Genomic DNA, 18,908 nt, shown 5'->3' on the forward strand with positions numbered 1-18,908 from the left:
CTCTGACTATATCTTTTTTGACAGAACTATACCTTTACCAGCCTTTGTCATTTCAGACATTGGCAAAGACCTACCAGATAAACTTCCTGTTTTTCAAAGTTTTTTTATCATGAAAACAAGAGAAAAATCTCTAGGAACTTTAGAGTGTTTAGAGAGAGAATGCAGCAAAATTGTGAGCAGTGGTGCAGAGAAAAGAATGTAAGAGAAAGAATGTATCGATTAACAGCATCTAATGTTCATATAAAAGGAAAGATTTTTGTCTTGAATTTTCTAAAGACAAAGGCGACTTTGTGCTTAAAACGACCCATAATTATTACACCCAGATACAGATGCAACTGTTCTGTAGAAATCTAGATACTGTCCCCAGGAGCAGGGTTCTAGCTGAATGTCGAGTGAAAGGCCAAGGCAGAATGTTTGGGCAATATGAGCCCACTTATCATTTAGTTACTGCTGTGCCTAGATATGCTTCTGGATGGTATATGATTGACCGGAGGATATCCCAGCTACCCGTCGGCTCAGCGTGGCCCTCCGGTGGAAACATCCAGAGGTGGATCTGGACAGGCTAAGAACGAGTAGCGAACCAGGCCTTCTAGCAGGTCTCCCTGGGTGAGCTTTTTTTTTTTTTTTATCTCACTCGGGGTGGGGATGGAACAAGTAACCTGCAACCCAGTCCAAAAAGTCCGCCACGCCGTTCCACAAGGGGGCCGTCATCAGTGTCCTGTTAGCTGGAGTGGCGGTCCTTGCACGGAATAGTGGCAGTTACAGTATAGGAATATGAGACAAGCTCCCCGCAGCTAGCGCTGTTCTCGGCCACTTATAGCGAGTGGGCCAGGACCGGGGACGGTACACTGTGTACACGGCACGGCACGGTCTTCCCATTCAGTCAACCGATATGGCCGCCTACCGTTGGGTGCCCTCAGACAGGACAGGGGTGAAGAGCCCCATGTCCAGGCCTGGTGGTTGGATAAAAGCCTTTCTAACCATCAACGGGATAATGGCGCCTCCGGCGCCGATTCCCTACTGGACTTCATCGAAGGTATATGATTGAAGCGGAAGATGGCAATTTCAACAGATATGTTCGTGAAGAGGAAATGAAGTTTTTTACCTCACCTTATTAGCATGATTTTTGTATATAGATATTTTGTCACATTCCTATTCTTGCAAGCAGATAAAAAAAAAATTAACCTCTGACATTATCTTTTATGACAGAACTATACCTTTACCAGCCTTTGTCTTAACAGACATTGGCAAAGACCCACCAGCCGAACTTCCTCTTTTTCAAACTAGAGGAACTTGTGTGTTTAGAGTGAGAGACAATACAGTAAACTTTAAGCAGTGGCGCAGAGAAAGAATTTATCGACTAACAGCATCTAATGTTCAAATAATTTTAAAGAAGTGGGATAATTTTCTGGATTTAGCTACATCATTACTGGATCTTAACTGGCAAAATGTAATAAAGATTTTAGTGCTGTTTTGCTTGTGAGGTTGGGTAAACTAAGGGAACACGCCTATATTTTCAGTTCTGCAAGCAGATCCCAAAAAATTAACTTCTGACTTTATCGTTTATGACAGAACTATACCTTTACCAGCCTTTGTCATTTCAGACATTGGCAAAGACCTACCAGATGAACTTCCTGTTTTTCAAAGTTTTTTATCATGAAAACGTGAGAAAAATCTCTAGGAACTTGTGTGTTTAGAGAGACAATGCAGCAAAATTGTGAGCAGTTGTGCAGAGAAAGAATGTATCGATTAACAGCATCTAATGTTCATATAATTTTAAAGAAGAGGGATAATTTTCTGGATTTTACTACATCTTTACTGGCAAATAGTAATAAAGATTTTTGTGTTTTGCCTGTGAAATTGGGTAAACTAAGGGAACCCATGGTCAAAAATATTTTGAGAAATAAATTCCCCAAACATATATTCCGCAACACTGGACTAGTTGTTCACCCACTCTTTCCTATTATTGGAGCTTCTCCTGATGGGCTGCTTTACCGTCCTGACAATCCAATGATTGTAAAGATCAAATGTATTTACAATCCTTCCAGACAAAGTCTTATTCAGTTATCTGATAAAAGGAAAGATTTTTGTCTTGAATTTTCTAAAGACAAAGGCAACTTTGTGCTTAAAACTACCCATAATTATTACACCCAGATACAGATGCAACAGTTCTGTACAAATTTAGATACTGTCCCCGTTGCGTATGCTTCTGGATGGTATATGGTTAAAGCGGAGGATGGCAGTACCTACAGATATGTTCGTGAAGAGAAGATGAAATTTGTTTCCTCACCTTATTAGCATGAGGGTATATATATATTTTGTTACATTCTTATTCCTATGCATGGTGTATTATTATTTAGTACCTCAACAGGTGCATATTGTCTAAATGTGTTTTTTTTTAAAGCTTTGTAGCTGCTGTACTTGAGAATGTGCAGATTTTAAAGTAGGCCTCTAGATAAAGACATATTTTCTGATGAAGAATTACTGTCTTCGGACCTTACAGACAGGCCTATGGTTGCAGACCCAGAATTACCAGACATAGACATTGCAAGACCAAGGGCACATTGTAGCTCATCATCACCAAACACTGACACTCCTTTTGTTCCTGATGCAGCTCCACAAGCGGACACCACATCAATTAATTTGTTAGTCCCGTCAGTATCTTGGGACGCAGCTCCACAAGGGGAGACATCAATTAATTTGTTGGCCCATACAGTATCTTCGGATGCAGCTTCACCAAAAATGTTTGCTTCACCTGAAATATTTCTAGGCTATCCTAAAGCTGCTCCTCGCAAGCAAACCAACAGAGGGAAAAAACGTGGAAAATGTATGATCGCAACATCATCACCAATGATGGAGGAAATAAAATTAAAGCAGTGCATTAAATCTGGGGATAAATCTAATGTAAAAAAGAATCTATTTGATACTGACATGACTGATGATAGGACAGATAGTATTAGCAACAGTAATGACAGTAGTGATGAAAATATTGATGAGAGAATGGATAGTGTCGAAAGTGTGAATGTTAACGACTATGTTTTGTGTGAGTTTGAGGTAGGAAAGAAAACAAAATATTTAGTTGGTAAGGTTATGAAAGAAGAAGATGAGGATGGTGTTATTCTTTTTTGCAAAAGAGTGGGGAAACTGGTTGACAAGTTTTTTTGTCAGACAGTAGAAGACATTGGGAAAGTCAGAAATGGACAAATTAAAACAATTTTGCCACCACCAGTAAATTGTAAAGGTACAAAAAGAACAGAAAGATATATCTCATTTAATGTCTCTTTAAAAAAAATAAGTTTTTATTAATTTCTTTAAAGCTTCTTGTGTCCACAGGTGGTCCATTTCTCCCTCAAAGTTGGTCCATTTCTCCCCATATTGGGGTGGTATTTTTTCTTTTTTTTTTTCTTTAGTATGATAATTTTATTTTTTTATAGACTATATTTTGAAATAAATAGTCACTTTATTGAGAAATATAAAAAACATCTGAGTTGTTATTTATGTTTTTATGTAACTTTTAGTAAAAAAGTAAAAATTGTGGACCATTTCTCCCCACTCTCCCCTGAATCTAGATTGCCATTGATCATAGATCTTCTAGATCTAGATCTATACAAGGTATATTTTCGCATTGAATTGCCCCTCTCGCCATTGGCCATGATGATATTTCCCTATAAAAATATTGACATTCATCTATCTTAACCTCAATGGGTTCAAATTTTTTTTTGACGCCACCTATTTACAAAAACATATTGTGCATATTCCTAGTGCAAAAAATTGCACTAATCTGTAATGATTGATTTATCCACTGGATTATTGATGCTGTGGCATGTCACAAGCCTAAAAAAAAAAAAATAAATAAATTATAGCTTTTATATATTGCTACTTCCATGCTTATAGCATGCTCAGAGCGTTATGGTCCAATCTCATTAGTATACCAGTGGGAGGAGGGGGTATCTGGGAGAAGGTTTTCAGTGCCGCCTTCGGGGGCTCAATAAACACATCTCTGTTCGAGTCGGGTGTCGAGCCCCCTTCATAGTTAGCCAAGGCAAGCCAAGTTCAAGCGTACTAAGCCTCTCTACCACGCTTCCCACAATAGGTCATAATTATTTGCTTTATTATTAAATGGCTGCCTGCAAAAAAAGAGCCATGTCGCACTGATTTTCACAAGCAACATTAAATGTAAGACCCTCAATAACTGTCTGCACTATGTCTGTCGCGTACTAATGAGCAGAGATCATTGCAATTTTCACAATGGAATTCAATTTTAAATGTTGTCTTCTAGCACACCACTCTATTACTGCATCAGCTTCTAGGCCAGGCAACAACTCTGACAAATTCCTAAATTCATTTCTCACCTCCAATCTGTCCATTAGTTCATTGATGTCTACAATACGAGTACGAACAATAGGTCGGCCAGCCATTAATTTACAAAACAATGAAGTCAATAAATAGAAATAAAACTCTATTGAAATCTACTCACATATCGCACATGTGATTTGAATTAAGCGCAGATAAAATTAAAGTCAGTTAGTACAATTAAAACTCAAAATTAAAATTTTAAGTCAAATAAATAGCTTACTAATAAAATTCAGATATCACAAAGATGAATTGAAATATTAAGTACCAACAGGTAACAAGTCTATTAAACATTAATTAAACTTAGATTTCGCACAGTCAATTGGATCAGTCTTACACTCATGTTTTATTTCATATGTAATATACCAATTGTCACGTAGCAGACTGGGGGAGTTTATTTTAATTTTACCCGGACATCAACTAGCTTATGCTACAACCCCAACAGCTTAGTATTGGGAATCGTTTTTCATGGAATTGTATATTACACATCATAAAAAGAGATTACATCAAAGACAAATTGTGGCGTCATTTTGATCACGTGATTGGGCAGGGTTTTGCCTGGGGATTGTTTTGGCTGAGCTGAGCTCGACAATTTGTAGACGGAACTTAGAGAGACAAGTCGCATATTTTAAAGTTGTAGAATTAAGGGGTTACTGGATAGTGAAAAAAGTCAAATTTCATTGAAAATTTCGATTTTTCAATTTTGTTGAAATTAAACAATTCAATATGTATATTATACAGGGGCACACGTGAAAATGCATAAAAAATTCATTTTGAACTCAAAAATTGTGTTTTATTGACATAGGGTAAACACGATTTTTTATTTTTGAATAAAAATTCACTGTATTTGCATGAAAAAAATGCTTAGTTACCAATTACCTACATATCCATATTTGATATCAAATAAAAGCTTATTTCCTGCTGAATACATTTTCAATGCAAAGTTGCTATTCTAAAAATAACTATGTGATGCTGCATTATTGTGAAATACGTCATAGTTTTGATTTTTTTCCTCATATCTCCATTGTCCCTGTGCTATTTTCTAACATCGCGCATGCGCAGAATGAAGATTCCTGTCTAAACTGGACGGCAACCATTGTTTATTGATTGTTTGATATTTTCGTACCACACTTGCATCAGTACTCTGTTTCATTTTATCAACATGCCGAAAGGATTTATGTTTGGAAAAAGGAAGAGATATGCAAAGCCAAGAGGGTGTAATGCTCACAAAAAACAAAATTCAAGGTAATTTAGATTTTAACTTCTAGATATCTAAATCCATTCTCTACTTGTACTACGTGGTAGACTAGTCTAGATTTAGATCTAGACCACGTTGTGATTACAGAATAATAAACTTTTTTATTAAGAAAATATATGCATCTATTTTAGTAAACTAGACTTAGGTCTAGATCTAATCATTAGATAATTTAACAAATCACTAATGCGTATTACTGTTTTGCATTTTCGTTTAATGATATTTGTTATAGATTATAATAGATCAGTAGATCTTCATTACTCTAGCTAGGCTGCTAGATGATTATTATTTATGCTATTTTTTCGTTAACATTTGTAGCATTATATAAAGATCTATATTATTTCCAAAGAAAGTTACTAAGAAATATAATTACAAGATCAATTTTTTTTTCAAAAAGAGTTTGTAAAAAATTGTTTCATAAATTATTTTTTTTTGCAGTGTTGACATAGACTCACAACCCCTAGAGGGAGAGCTGGACCAAGTTGTTGACACTTTTGAAAATGATGATCAGTCTACTGAAAATTTCAATGATTCAGCCAACATATCTGCAACTGAGAGAAAATTAGGCTACAAAGAAAATGTTGCGCCACAACCAACTGATGACCTTCTTTATTACTTCATCAGTTCAAAGTTTTTATCCTCTCTTGTTTCATCTTTATGCTGCATAAACTGTTTAAAAAGCACTCTATCTTTGACATCAGAGAGAAAAAGTGGCTTTGCAAAACACTTTGAAGTTTATTGCAATCATTGCAACGTTGTTGTTTGGCAGGATTGGACATCACAAAAAGCTGCTAATGCTTATTTATTTGACGTCAACGTAAGAAGTGTTCTTGCTTGTAAAGAGAGTGGTATTAACTTTGCTAAATTGTCCTCCTTTTGCTATGACGATGAATCAGCATTTAGACCAGAAATTTTTGAATTTATCAAAAAAAAATAAAAAATAAAGCAGCTCTTGAAGCAGCAGCAAAAAGCATGAATAAAGCAGCTGATATTGTCAAGACCAAAGTAACTAAACCTTCTCATGAAAATTAGCATGACGTCATGTTCTCTGATATGTTCGCGGGGCCGGATATAAGCTAGCAACAAACACGTTGAAAGCCCCTTTTGTTTCACGCTGACAGTCGTGTCATGATTAAGGGAAGTTTTGTGTTGTGTTTATATATTTTACTTATATTCAGCTTGGATTGCCTGCTATCCTTACTGCCATTAGTCTGCCATCACCTTCTTGTACCTTTTTTTGTTGTATTTTAAGCTTAGGTCTAGTGGGTATTTAGAGTTGTTTGGTAACTGATAGATCTAGGTAGTAGGCAGGAATTAGAGTATTTTATTGGAGTTTGCCAGTTTTGGGTTTAGACTGAGTTTATTTTTTTAGCTTTTAGGTTAAGTAAAGTAAGTACTAGTTTATTGTTTTGTGTTCCATTGATTAGGGTTGATCGAGTGGAGTATTTTGGTATTTAAGTTTTTAATTGATTTATTATTATTGTTTTGTTTAATTTCTTTAAGAGATAATATAGTTGTCTTAGGGTTTATTTGTTTGATGTATATATATATTATTGATTTTAGGTTAATTCGTGTAGTGTAAATAAAAGTGTATATAAATTGCCTGATAAATCTAGTTTCATCATTTCCTTTTAATAGCTTAGTTTAGTTTAGCTCAAGTTGATAGTTAATTGTGCGGTCTGATCGCCCAGGCGAAGGCCGCCCTTTGGTCGCAGACCGGAGTGCACAGATCGGACCCACACGGTAGAGTTACCCCCAACCTACCGATTGAATAAAATCTATTTAGCAGAAAAAGGTCTAGTGCCTCCTGACCTGCTAACATTATGTCATTACATGCAGAGATGCCCCAAAACAGAATCTGCTAAGCTAAAAATCATTAACTCTTATGGTACGCCATATTGTATTTTCGATCACCCAAAACATACAAGCATTCAGACCCGAAAGGCCTCCTGGAGCTCATTTCCCTGAGAGTGTAACAAGGCAAAACTGGAGAAACTACCTTACTCCTCTTTCCATTTTTAAACTGTTCTTTACAGAAGCTTTAGTTGAAATGCTCTGTAAATTTACCAACGAAAATGCTACTGACACTGGTCCTACAAAACCAAGTATGTACAAGAACTGGAAGGATATAGACATTGAAGAGTTTTACGTATTCATGGGACATCTGATGTACATGGGACTTGTTCAGATTTCCAACTTTAAGCTATATTTGAACGGAAAGAGTTTGTTCAATGGTTTGTGGGCCAGAGCGTTCATGACTAGATTTTGTTTTCAATAAATTCTTTGCTCTTTGAAAGTAAGCAATAGATATACTGAGGTGGCCACTGATAAACTTGCTAAGGTTGGATTTTTATTTGAATTTATTAGGAGAAAATGTATGAAATTAGAAGGGAATAGCTCTACTTTTGGATTAGCATATGATGTAGTAATGAAGTTAGTGTCCTCTCTAGTAAATCAAGGCTATCGTTTATTTTTTGATAATTTTTATACCAGTTTTGTACTTGTTATTCATCTTTTTAAAAAAGGTATTGTTGCTTGTGGATCAATCATAAGCAATAGAAAAGGGTTTCCAACAGAACTTAAGAATGTGAAGCAGTGGGAAAATGTTAGTAAGAGGGGGGAGATGACATGGGTTAGACAAGATCAGGTTTTAGCTATGCAGTGGAGGGATAACAAAACAGTTTCATTAGTTTCAACCATGCATTCGGCAAATGAGTTCAATTATGTTAATAGGAGAACAAAAAATAATGGTGTTTTTGAACAATTAAAAGTTAAACAGCCTAAACTAGTGGGGGATTATAATTCTTTTACGGGAGGGATGGATAAAAGTGACCAGCTACTAAATAAAATATAACATGCTGCGCAAAACTAACAAGTACTGGAAAACCTTATTTTTTCAATTCATTGATATTACTAGAGTTAATAGTTATATTTTATTTCAAGACTGGAGAAAACAAAATCCAGATATTGAAGAATTAAATAGAAGCCCATACTACAGTCAGTTAGATTTCACCATTGAACTAATTAGAGAGTTAGCAAACATTATGACCCAGTTCCTACTGTAGAACATATGAAACTTAAAACCTGCCACTCAATATTACCTGCAATGGTTGCTTCAAAAGATAGAAAAAATTTTAAACTTTGTTATAGTCCTCACAAAATTGAAAGAAAGACTAGGTCCATGTGTTGTGTTTGTGGTACATTCTTGTGTTTCAGTCCAGAAAGAAATTGTCTTTTACTTTATCATAAATAACATTTTTTTCACATTCAATGTACTTTTTTGTGTGAACTAAGACTACTTTAATTACTTCATTTATAAATGTTTTAATTCTTTGTAATTAATAATCTATATGTTTGGTTTCTATGATTAGGTCTTTTATCAAGAGGATTTTGTTTTGGGCGATTTGTTGTTGTTTTTATATTGTTTCATAAAAAGTCACCTCAGAATCTCAGTATCCTATATAATTGCCTAAAAATGATATATGACACGTAAAAATGGTTATCATTGATGAAAATATTACTTTAATTCACATTGGCTTTTATACTTTTTTTTTTTATTCATGCCTTTTGTCATAAATATGTTTTGTTTTGCAAAAAAGAAAAGAAAATGTCACAAGAATTGATTTTTTGAAAAATGTTTTCACCTACCTAATTTTTTTATCATCTACTAGACAAAGGTTGCAATTCTGAATAAAATGATAGATAACTTGCAAATATTTGTATTATTTTTATTTTAGAAAAATCATTTTTTATTAAGTACCTTAAAAAACAATAAAAAAGGGGGGAAACTCAACAATCTTTTAGAGTTAAGGCAAAACATACCTCAATTATTTTTTTGGCATATAAGTGAACCTGTTGGCATCAATTCAATCTTTGACATGTTACAAATCCCTTGGACACTAAAGAAAATTTCTTTTAGTGAAAAAAAAATATGTTAAACTACAGTCAGAAAAAGAGGATCCATTGCCTTAGTGAACAGAAGGAAAAACTTGAATAAAAGTAAAAGAAGAGAATTGAGCCACAAAACTGGGCAGAGATTCTGGATGGCCTTTAAACCAGGTCATTTTAATGAATAGTTTGTATTGTTTTTATTATCAGGTATGTTGTTTAATGTAAAATTTCCTTTACTTTGGCTTCTATGCTTGCAATAAAGATTATATATCGCCTTAGAAAATGTTAAACATCTTTATTTCGAAGTGAGTTTTTTAGATGCCTGTTGCCCATAAGAATCCCAAACTTTTTACATCATGTAGTATGTTGATACTAAGGCAACAGAAAGCAAACATTTTCAATATGTCTAATAATAGTTTTCATGAAAATAGAAAAATGAAGTTGAAAATATAGTAATTGAAAAATTAAATAAAATTTGAACCAATAATAATTAACAAAGTAATAATACTTTAAAATATTTTAAGATTTTGTCAAACATTTACTTCCAATACATTAAGAATGTCCTAGACTTCTAAGAGAGAGGAGTCAATTTTGAGTAAGATTTGACAAGAGATGCTACATTATTTGATGTTTTAATAGGCTAGTAGATGCTTGTACCATGACTTATTCAGCAAATAGAATATTTGATTATGCTAAAATTGTGATACAAAAACAATCCTAACAATCAACTCAAGGATTCAGCATGAGTGACTTTGTACATACGCTCATTAAAATGCTGAGGAACAAATATGCCTGCCTATGCTGTATAAAGAACAAACAGTTTAGGAAAAAGAACAGAGCTCATTAAACCATTTATGGATGTAACCTCTGCCAAATAAGAAGCTCCAATATTTTGCAAAATTCCATGACACATTGACAATTCCAAGTCATTCTAATGACAAGTACTCCAGGAAAAAATATTTCTTTGTACTTTTGTTTTATAATATTTTGCTTGTTATTAAACTTCATCTATTCATATATTATGTAATCTGTCAACATTTTTAATTAATTTGCTTCATTAGTTTATTCTTTTTAAGAATATGTTAAAAATGGGGAGTTATGTTCTTTTTGTTAGGGATGGGACAGTTATTGTTAGACATCTCTGTATAGTGATGAAATAGTTAACTTCAGAAACTTCTCTCATTTTGATTTTCATATAAGTATATAAATATTTTTGTATAGATGAAATATATTGTTTCTTGATTGTTAAATCAATGTTCTCTTTTAAAAACTTGGTCCCTGGTGCTGCTGTTTATTTATGTTTAATATGTATGTTTTACAACAGAAGTATTTATAACTGAATATGCATTGCATCAGAAGCAATAACGGACATAACGTACAAGTGTTGTAGAAGGAATCTATTATAACAATCATACTGTGGATGTCTAATTGCCTAACTACTCATCTCATTGTACAATTGTGGCTATAAAGCCCTAATCTGGAGAGACATTTTCTCCTGATGAAATCACTAGTGGAACTGACACTACTTTTACAGATCTAATTACATTTAAAAAATAAAAGTGTTACCGTGGTGTTTAAAATGAACATTATTTTGAAATACATTGGGTTTTTTTTTCTTGGTCTGACAGTACTTGCAAGTTGATCTGGCAGTACTTGACAGTTGATTTGCAGTCTTGCAGTACTTGACAGATGATCTTGCAGTACTGATGGTTGATCTGGATGTACCTGTGTGCTGATCTGGAAACACTAAGAGTTTTCTTACTCCTTCCTTGTTTTTTTGAGACTGTATGATGTTGCTTGCAATATAGTGGCCTATGGTTTCTCTAACCCCTGTATCAAATTTTAAAAATGTGTAAGTCATAAAATAATGTAAATTAAGGACCAAAAATTAAATCACAGAACTTAATTACCCTAAGCCTAACTGATGATCTTAAAAAGACTTCTATTTATATATCATGTATGTATCTAAGCATTTACAGTGAATCTATAAATAATAAAATCTGCAGTTCCTCACATCACAAAAACTTGATACATATCTTAAAAAGTTATATACTGAGCATAATTAAAAAATCTGTTTTTATAATGTTTCCATTTTATAATAATAATAAGGCATGTCTTCGAGTCTGAAAATTAGTGAGGAATGCAGTATTTTCTTTGGATGCGCAGCCCTAGCTGTGACCTACATATTTTGCCACACGCCGGGCAAGCATAACACAATTGTTCATAGATACAAACTACAATGTAATTTTTATTATGTAACATATGGATATCTTGATATAGTCAATATAATTAAATTATATATTGTAGATCTAGATATACCTTCCACCGTAGGTTTGGAGTGATCAGTTATCTCAGGTCTTAAAGTGATGAGTTCCTTTATACTTAAGAATTTTATGATGGTCTGTAAAATATTAATAACAAAAATACAATGTTTTGAATATTAAATATATATATATAAAAAAAATTATAAATATTAAATAAAAAAAATTTTAAGGCTGAAGCTCCCCCCTCATATTATTAATTACATTTAGAACAGTTTATCTTACTGATCTTGATCTGTTAATATTAATCTATCTGTTTCTCATCATCGCATCATATGTAAATTAAATCTATTCTTGGTAGCCGAGATTGAGCATGTCTTGATACACTTTTAAGATCTGGTCCACCTTTTCCATAATTAAAGGTTTCAAGACTCAGATACTGAGATACGATCCTGCAAGATAAAAAAAAAATCAGGAACTAGAATTACTAGATCTAGAACATTTTAATTTACAAACAAATAGACCTATTTATAAAATTATAAATCTAGAATCGATATACTTATTTAACTTATATAGCATCAGCATCTAAATTTCACTACAAGTGGCTTTGAACATTGTTGATAAAATTGATTAGTCACTAGATCTAGAATCTAGTCACAAATCTAGAATAGATTAGTGATAAGTCCTGATGCTAATAAGAATGTCTGGATATAGTCAATATAATAAAATTATAATATTGTAGGTCTAGGCCTAGGATTCTAGATTAATTTTAATTAATTTTAATCTTGATCTAGAATCTAACTATTTACTATTTATTTAGGTTGACTAGGTATAAGTCTAGAGTCTGTTACTCTTACTCTAGAACTAGAATATTCTATAGTAGCTTCTTATATAAGGCACAGCTCATCGAATTCTCCTTTAAGAAACACGTCACTTTTTTTGTTTATAATTCATTTGTTTTTAATGTTTGGAGCTAAAAACGTTTCGGGACAGTGCATGTCCAATTTTAGATATGTTCCTGTTTTTTTGTTCCGCTTTTCCAAAGCAGATGGCAGTTTTTTAGATCCTCAGTAACCAAGTATGTAAAGCTATTGTTTTAATATATATATATATATATATATATAGGCAACAAGTTTAGTATCAATTTTTTAAATGAATTTTTTTACTTGTTTAAAAAATGAGGGGTGAGGGTCCTCGGCAGGTAATCATTAGACATAATTTTTTTATTAAAAAATTTTTAAAATATATTTTTAATTCATGTATTTGTATGCTTCACTTATTGACACATTTTTCTTTTTTAATGTTTTTGTAAATTTGTGAAATACATGGATTTTTTGGGATAACTTTGGTGAGTGATGGAATTTTCCTTCTGAGAGGTAAATATGGTAAACATATTTTTTTAATATTAAATACTTAAGTCTGCTGCTAATAATTTTTTTTTATTTCTCTATTCTTGTAAAAAGATATTTATATGTCTTATCTGTGACTGATTTTATCAATCATTGGTGATTTATGAGGGAGAATTTTTTTTTTTTTTTTTTGATGCGAGTGGGGTCTAGGGCTCCTAATTATTAGACATTATTATTAAAAAGAAACAACAATTTTTTTTTCAAATCTTCTATAAATATACTTTATTTTGTGACACATTTTTTGTTAATATTAATGAGAATTTGTGAATTTCATGGATTTCTGGATGTATCTTCTTTGTGAGTGATGGATTTTTCATAATTAAAGGTAAGTGTACTTGACCTACTTTTTTAATGTAAAATTCTTGTCTGCTGCTAATAATTTTATTTTTTTTTGAATTCCTCTATTCCTGGGCATTAAAATTGATGTATAATATGTCATAACTGTGACTGATTTTGGTAAATAAGCAATTGGTGTTTTATGAGGGAAAAATTTTAATCTTTTTTTGGCGTTTTGGGGGGTCTTGGGTTCTTAATTATTAGGCAGTATCCTTTAAATATTCAACAATTTTATATATTTTTAAAATCTTCTATCAAAATACATTACTTTGTGACACATTTTTCTATTGCTATTAATGTAAATTTGTGAAATTCATGGACTTCTGGATACATCTTCTGTGAGTGATGGATTTTTCATAATTAAGGGTAAGTGTACTTGACCTACTTTTTTAATGTAAAATACTTGTCTGCTGCTAATAATTTTTATTTTTTTTTTAATTCCTCTATTCTTGGGCATTAAAATTGATATATAATAGGCCAAATATGTGGCTGTTTGTTTGTTTTTTTAAGCAGAAAGATAAGTTATAATTTTCAACTTTTTTTTAAGGAAAGGGGGGTGGGACCGGGGAAGCTCAGTAAGAGGCAAAAATGTAGGAAACAACTATTTTTTTTTGTTTTTTTTTTTATCTTCTATAAACATACTTTACTTTGTGATACATTTTTCTTTTAGTAATATTGTGAATTTGTGAAATTCATGGATTTCTGGATATATCTTCTGTGAGTGAAGGATTTTTCCAATTAGGGGTAAGTGTATTTGACCTAATTTTTTTATTATGTTAAATAATTGGCTCATGCTCCTGATTTTATTTTTTTTTGAATTCCTCTATTCTTGGGCATCAAAAATGATATATAATATGTCCATAAAAACCAATTTGAAATTGGTAAATGTTGAGACCTCAATCTGTTTTCCGCCATAAGTATAATAATAATAAATATCTTCTTTTTTTATGAAATGAAGTAACGTCTGTATCATAATCATAGTGAGAGTGAGACATCTATGATCTACTTGTGTATCTGAATCTGTAGTGTATATTTATAGATCTAGATCATTATTTTTTTATAATCATACTATCTTTATTAAGTCTTTACTAACTTAGTAACTAGCTAGATCTATACTAGTCTTTAGTCAGTATAGTAATAGTTCTATAGACTATACTGACTATAGAATAATAGACTAGATTAGTGGATAGTCTCTATACTAACTATACTGATACTAATACTTGGACTTGATACTAGATCTAGATAAGATTTTATAGATCTACGTATCGTCGTATTCTACTACAAGTACTAGATTATCTAGAACCTAGAAAGTAGAATGATAGAATCAAAGAATCTAGACATATAGTAAAGTGCGAAGTTCGAGCACATTAAGCCCGCTGGCAGCAATTTTCAAGTTTGGATTTTTATAGCACCGTAACGGTCTGACCTATGAAAAAACTGATGGTATCTCTGAATTCCTCATCCTTTTTTCTATAAAAATAGATTGGATTTAATGTATCACTAGGCTTAGTTAAAATTAAATATCAAGTCAAAGAGGTGTAGGGTAAGTATCGCCAAGCGTACTTTTCCTCGAGCAGATTTTTCCCCAGTTAGTAAGCTCGATCGGGTTGTTGGAAGGTTCGAGCAGATTAAAGAAAATATATCTAAAAACAAGTTTTAATATTTAATTTTTACTATAAAGTCATTTTCTTTTTACTCCAGCGCAAGAACACCATCCATTGCATCATTTCCCACCCTCCACAACTTCAAATAGTCTCTTTGTGCTGATGAGCCATCAGACTTAAAAATAGCCTTAATCCCATTACCCATTTCCTTCACTACCGGGTAGTAAAAAAGAATAATTCCACACCTCCTGAGTTTGACCTCACCATGAATAGGGAGTTCAGTGATAAAATAGTTATTTACTTATATGCGATGAAACCACTATAGCTAGATGGATAATTTTGAGATATAAATGACACAAAAAGAATTTTGAAAATCGAATAATTAGTTCAAAAGTTATAAATTTTTTAGTTAATTATTTTGACCTCTTCTTTGCCTTTGTATTTTACTTATTTGTTTGTCCCACTTTTGGTTGTCTTGTCTTACATTGTCACTTTTAATTATTTTTTTAATCTATATAGATCTAATTATTATTTAGCTTTTAAATATATATTTTAAGATACATTAAAATTAATATTCCTGTGATTTTTTAATGTTATTTAACTTTTAATTAACATTATGAAATAATATTTTAAGTGAGAAAATACGTTCATCTGACATGGCATTCATTCATTTGACCCATTTATACAGCCGGTAAGCACAAGGTGATTGGCTGGGCCCAGTCACGTGACCTACTTTTAACATCGCGAATGACGCGTAGGGAAAAAAAAAGAGGGCTGCGCGAGTGATTTGATTGGACCAAAATAAAAAATTACTTTCAATCAAAAGCCGCTGGAATTGTCAATACTTACAAAAAAACTAATTACACACATAGAATCGGCAAGTGATGAGCTTTAAAACGATGTTTGAAATTTTCTTAAGGGTCAACAGAATACGAAGATATTACAAAGAGAAAACTTCAACCTGCAACAGTTTCGTACACACTTAAGCTATCTTAATATTTCAAACAGTAATGGAAACGTCATCCATTTCTGCGTACAACGGTGTATCACATGACTATATACGACTTATATTTACAAGAGGTTTTTAAAAAGAAAATGGGATACCCTAACCTTGTTTCGCGGCGAAGGGGGACAAAAAAAATACGGACGATTTTTCAGGCGGACTGAACGGCCTACCATGAACTTAGCCTTTACAAGGAAAAGGAAATAGTATGTGTCGGAAGTAAAGAAAAAAGGTGCATGCGCAGTAGCAATATAGTAGTAATTTGGTAAACATTCAAATAAAAAAGTTATAGCAATAAAAAGTGAACTGTTCGAACCTCTTGTTAGGTACTTCGATAAACTGACCTAGATCCATTTTTTTTTCCTCCCAAAAAATGGCTGAAAAGTGTGTCAGCACATTTTACCCTTTTTTTAAGGGGTGGTCATTTCCATCAAAGTTTTAGCATATTGTATTTGATTTGAGGACTAATTATGATTACTTTTTGTAAACATAAGATATCAGAGATCATTTTTATTTGCTTTTGAAGCCAATCTGTTAAATTTTTCTTAACAAAAGTTTATGTGAAAGTTGACATTTTTACAACTTTTTTCCTATAAAAGTTACAACAATGCTGTTTGCTACAATAATTTATCATATTATGAAATGTGTATATTTCAAATTTCATTAAATTCTCTTGGCGCACTTTAAAGATATTTGATATTAAAATTAACAAAGACAAAGAAGGGTAAAATTTTCTTTTTTAAATAAAATAAAAGTGTTTATGGTTACAACAATCTCACTAATTCTATTGAATTTAGCATGTTAATATATATATGTGTGCTAAGTTTGAACTTCTGTAGCTTGGCGCACTCTTTAGATATTAATTTTCAAAGTTGATGGTTAAAATCTATTTTTAGTAACAACCAACACTGTGATTTACTGGAAATGGTCAATTTCTGTCTATCAACAAGCTATTTTTAGAAGCACACATAGGAATTTTTCATTTAGATTAACTTTTATAGTGTTTGAATGCTAGATTATGGAGAGGGAATGTGTCTTTATTATAATGACTTAGTAATCTGCAAATTTTAAAGAAAAAGTTTAATTACTTTAAAAAATAATATTAAATATTACATTTTTTTTTTCATATTTTTAGCTCAGCGAACTAATAATTCATTTTTTTTTCTGTGTGTTGTTTTTTTCTATTAATATACATGTAAATTAATAGTTAATAAATGAGTACATTATATTTTTACAATAATGAGCTATTATTGCACAAAAATTCAAGTAAAAAATCTTTTAATAACTTCTAAAAAATCGCAAGGTTTCTTTTTTATTTTATTGTCCGAAGCAAGAAATTTTTCATTTACAATCTAATTTTTAAAGCATTTAAATTAAGGCATTTTAAAATTAGTTGCCAGTGCTCTACAAAAAGGTTAAAACTGTTTTTTTATGAAGTTTATGAAATTTATAGTCATTAAATTTTAGGAAATATTTTTTTGTGCAGTGCTATTTTCATTTATAATTTATAAGAATTATCTATCTGATGCATATAAATAGCTATTTAAATACAGTAGAATTATAATTAAACAAAATAAAACACAATACAGAACTCTGATTTGTTTTATTTATGATATTTGGGCTCATATGATGACAAAATCACATATATTTTTATTTTTTGTCGAAGGCTTTTTTTTATATATTATATATTAATTAACTTTTTTCAAAGATTTTATTGCTTGGTCTTATTTTTTTAATTTATTTTAACAGAATACTGGTTAATGTAAAAGAGTGTGAAGTTTCAACCCCATATCTTTAAGACTTTGTATAATACAGTTGATTTAAGTTCAACTGTCAGTTGTTTCGGTCACAGATTTTTTTTTTATTTACAAAGGCTAAAGAAGGCTCATTTTTGGCCACTAAAAATTTAATAACTTCTCTCACAATTAACTCAGCAATATAAAATTGGTATCATTGGAAAGCATTTCTCAAGCTCTATCTAACTAAATAATGTTCCATTGCATTGTGATCATTTTGAAATTTTTATCGAAGTACCTACTCTTGTCAAATCGGGACTGCTCGAACTTCGCACTTTACTCTAGAGATAGTTTATAGTTTATTAGTTAATAGACTAGATCTAGATTTACTACTAGATTTACTAGATCCAAGTACTATCAAATTATCATTATCATACATGTAACATTCTACTATTACATTATAATAATTAGGTATAATATATAATAATAATATATTAAAAAATGAATACATACATTACATAATATGATAATATTACATGATACTCAGAACTGTAGTGTAAGTTACTGTGTAAGAGTAACATACTTAACATAGTAATCTAGAAGTACTAGATCTAGAACTATAATAAGTAATAAGATAATTCTAGACTCTAGATCTAGTCAAGATATCTACATGATTTAGATTTGGTGACTAGACTCATAGTCTAAGTCTATCTAGATCAGAACACTCATATCATAATGTGAAACGAATGTTTCAATAAATTTTTAGAGACAGTGGTAAACGGAAACGGAAGTATGAAAATGAATTTCGGCTTTTTAGAGGGAGAACTGGGTGTCAAAGTTGGGCTTGGTATAATCATTCAATCATCCACAATCAGATTTTATCAGATCCACTATTGTCGTACACATTTTCTAAATTATTATGTCATTGTAACATAGGCGAAAATGTAATATGTTAAGTATTGTCAGTATTCTACACGTATTTCTACACATATTTCTAGTTCTGACTACACACAACAATAAGTAACCATGATTAAAAGTTATAGAGGCAACAATCTTTTAT

The 18,908-nt window shown here is 31.7% G+C and overlaps 1 protein-coding gene and 1 long non-coding RNA gene across 3 annotated transcripts; one reads left to right on the top strand and one right to left on the bottom strand.

Moving 5' to 3' along the window:
* Positions 1-4,999: 4,999 nt before the first annotated feature.
* Positions 5,000-6,627, top strand: LOC106066338 (uncharacterized). The gene is made up of 2 exons (XM_013225330.2): positions 5,000-5,598; positions 6,047-6,627. The coding sequence occupies exons 1-2, from the start codon at positions 5,516-5,518 to the stop codon at positions 6,543-6,545; spliced, it is 582 nt and encodes a 193-aa protein (XP_013080784.2). The 5' UTR covers positions 5,000-5,515; the 3' UTR covers positions 6,546-6,627.
* A 3,152-nt stretch (positions 6,628-9,779) lies between these two features.
* Positions 9,780-18,642, bottom strand: LOC106066336 (uncharacterized). 2 transcript variants are annotated; one of them, XR_008774714.1, is made up of 4 exons: positions 18,572-18,642; positions 12,046-12,212; positions 11,819-11,900; positions 9,780-11,329 (listed from the first exon to the last, which is right to left on the bottom strand). It is a non-coding gene; the product is annotated as an uncharacterized LOC106066336 (long non-coding RNA). The 2 variants fall into 2 exon arrangements; XR_008774715.1 differs by lacking the exon at positions 18,572-18,642 and adding an exon at positions 18,432-18,570.
* Between the last annotated feature and the right edge of the window lie 266 nt (positions 18,643-18,908).

Source organism: Biomphalaria glabrata, chromosome 14, assembly GCF_947242115.1.
Source record: "Biomphalaria glabrata chromosome 14, xgBioGlab47.1, whole genome shotgun sequence".
Classification (NCBI taxonomy): Eukaryota; Metazoa; Mollusca; class Gastropoda; family Planorbidae; genus Biomphalaria; species Biomphalaria glabrata.

Bases quoted from the DNA above. Each gene is read 5' to 3' on its own strand.
- LOC106066338 (XM_013225330.2), top strand. From the start codon at position 5,516: ATGCCGAAAGGATTTATGTTTGGAAAAAGGAAGAGATATGCAAAGCCA. The intron at 5,599-6,046 runs GTAATTTAGATT...TTTTTTTTGCAG, and splicing joins CACAAAAAACAAAATTCAAG to TGTTGACATAGACTCACAAC.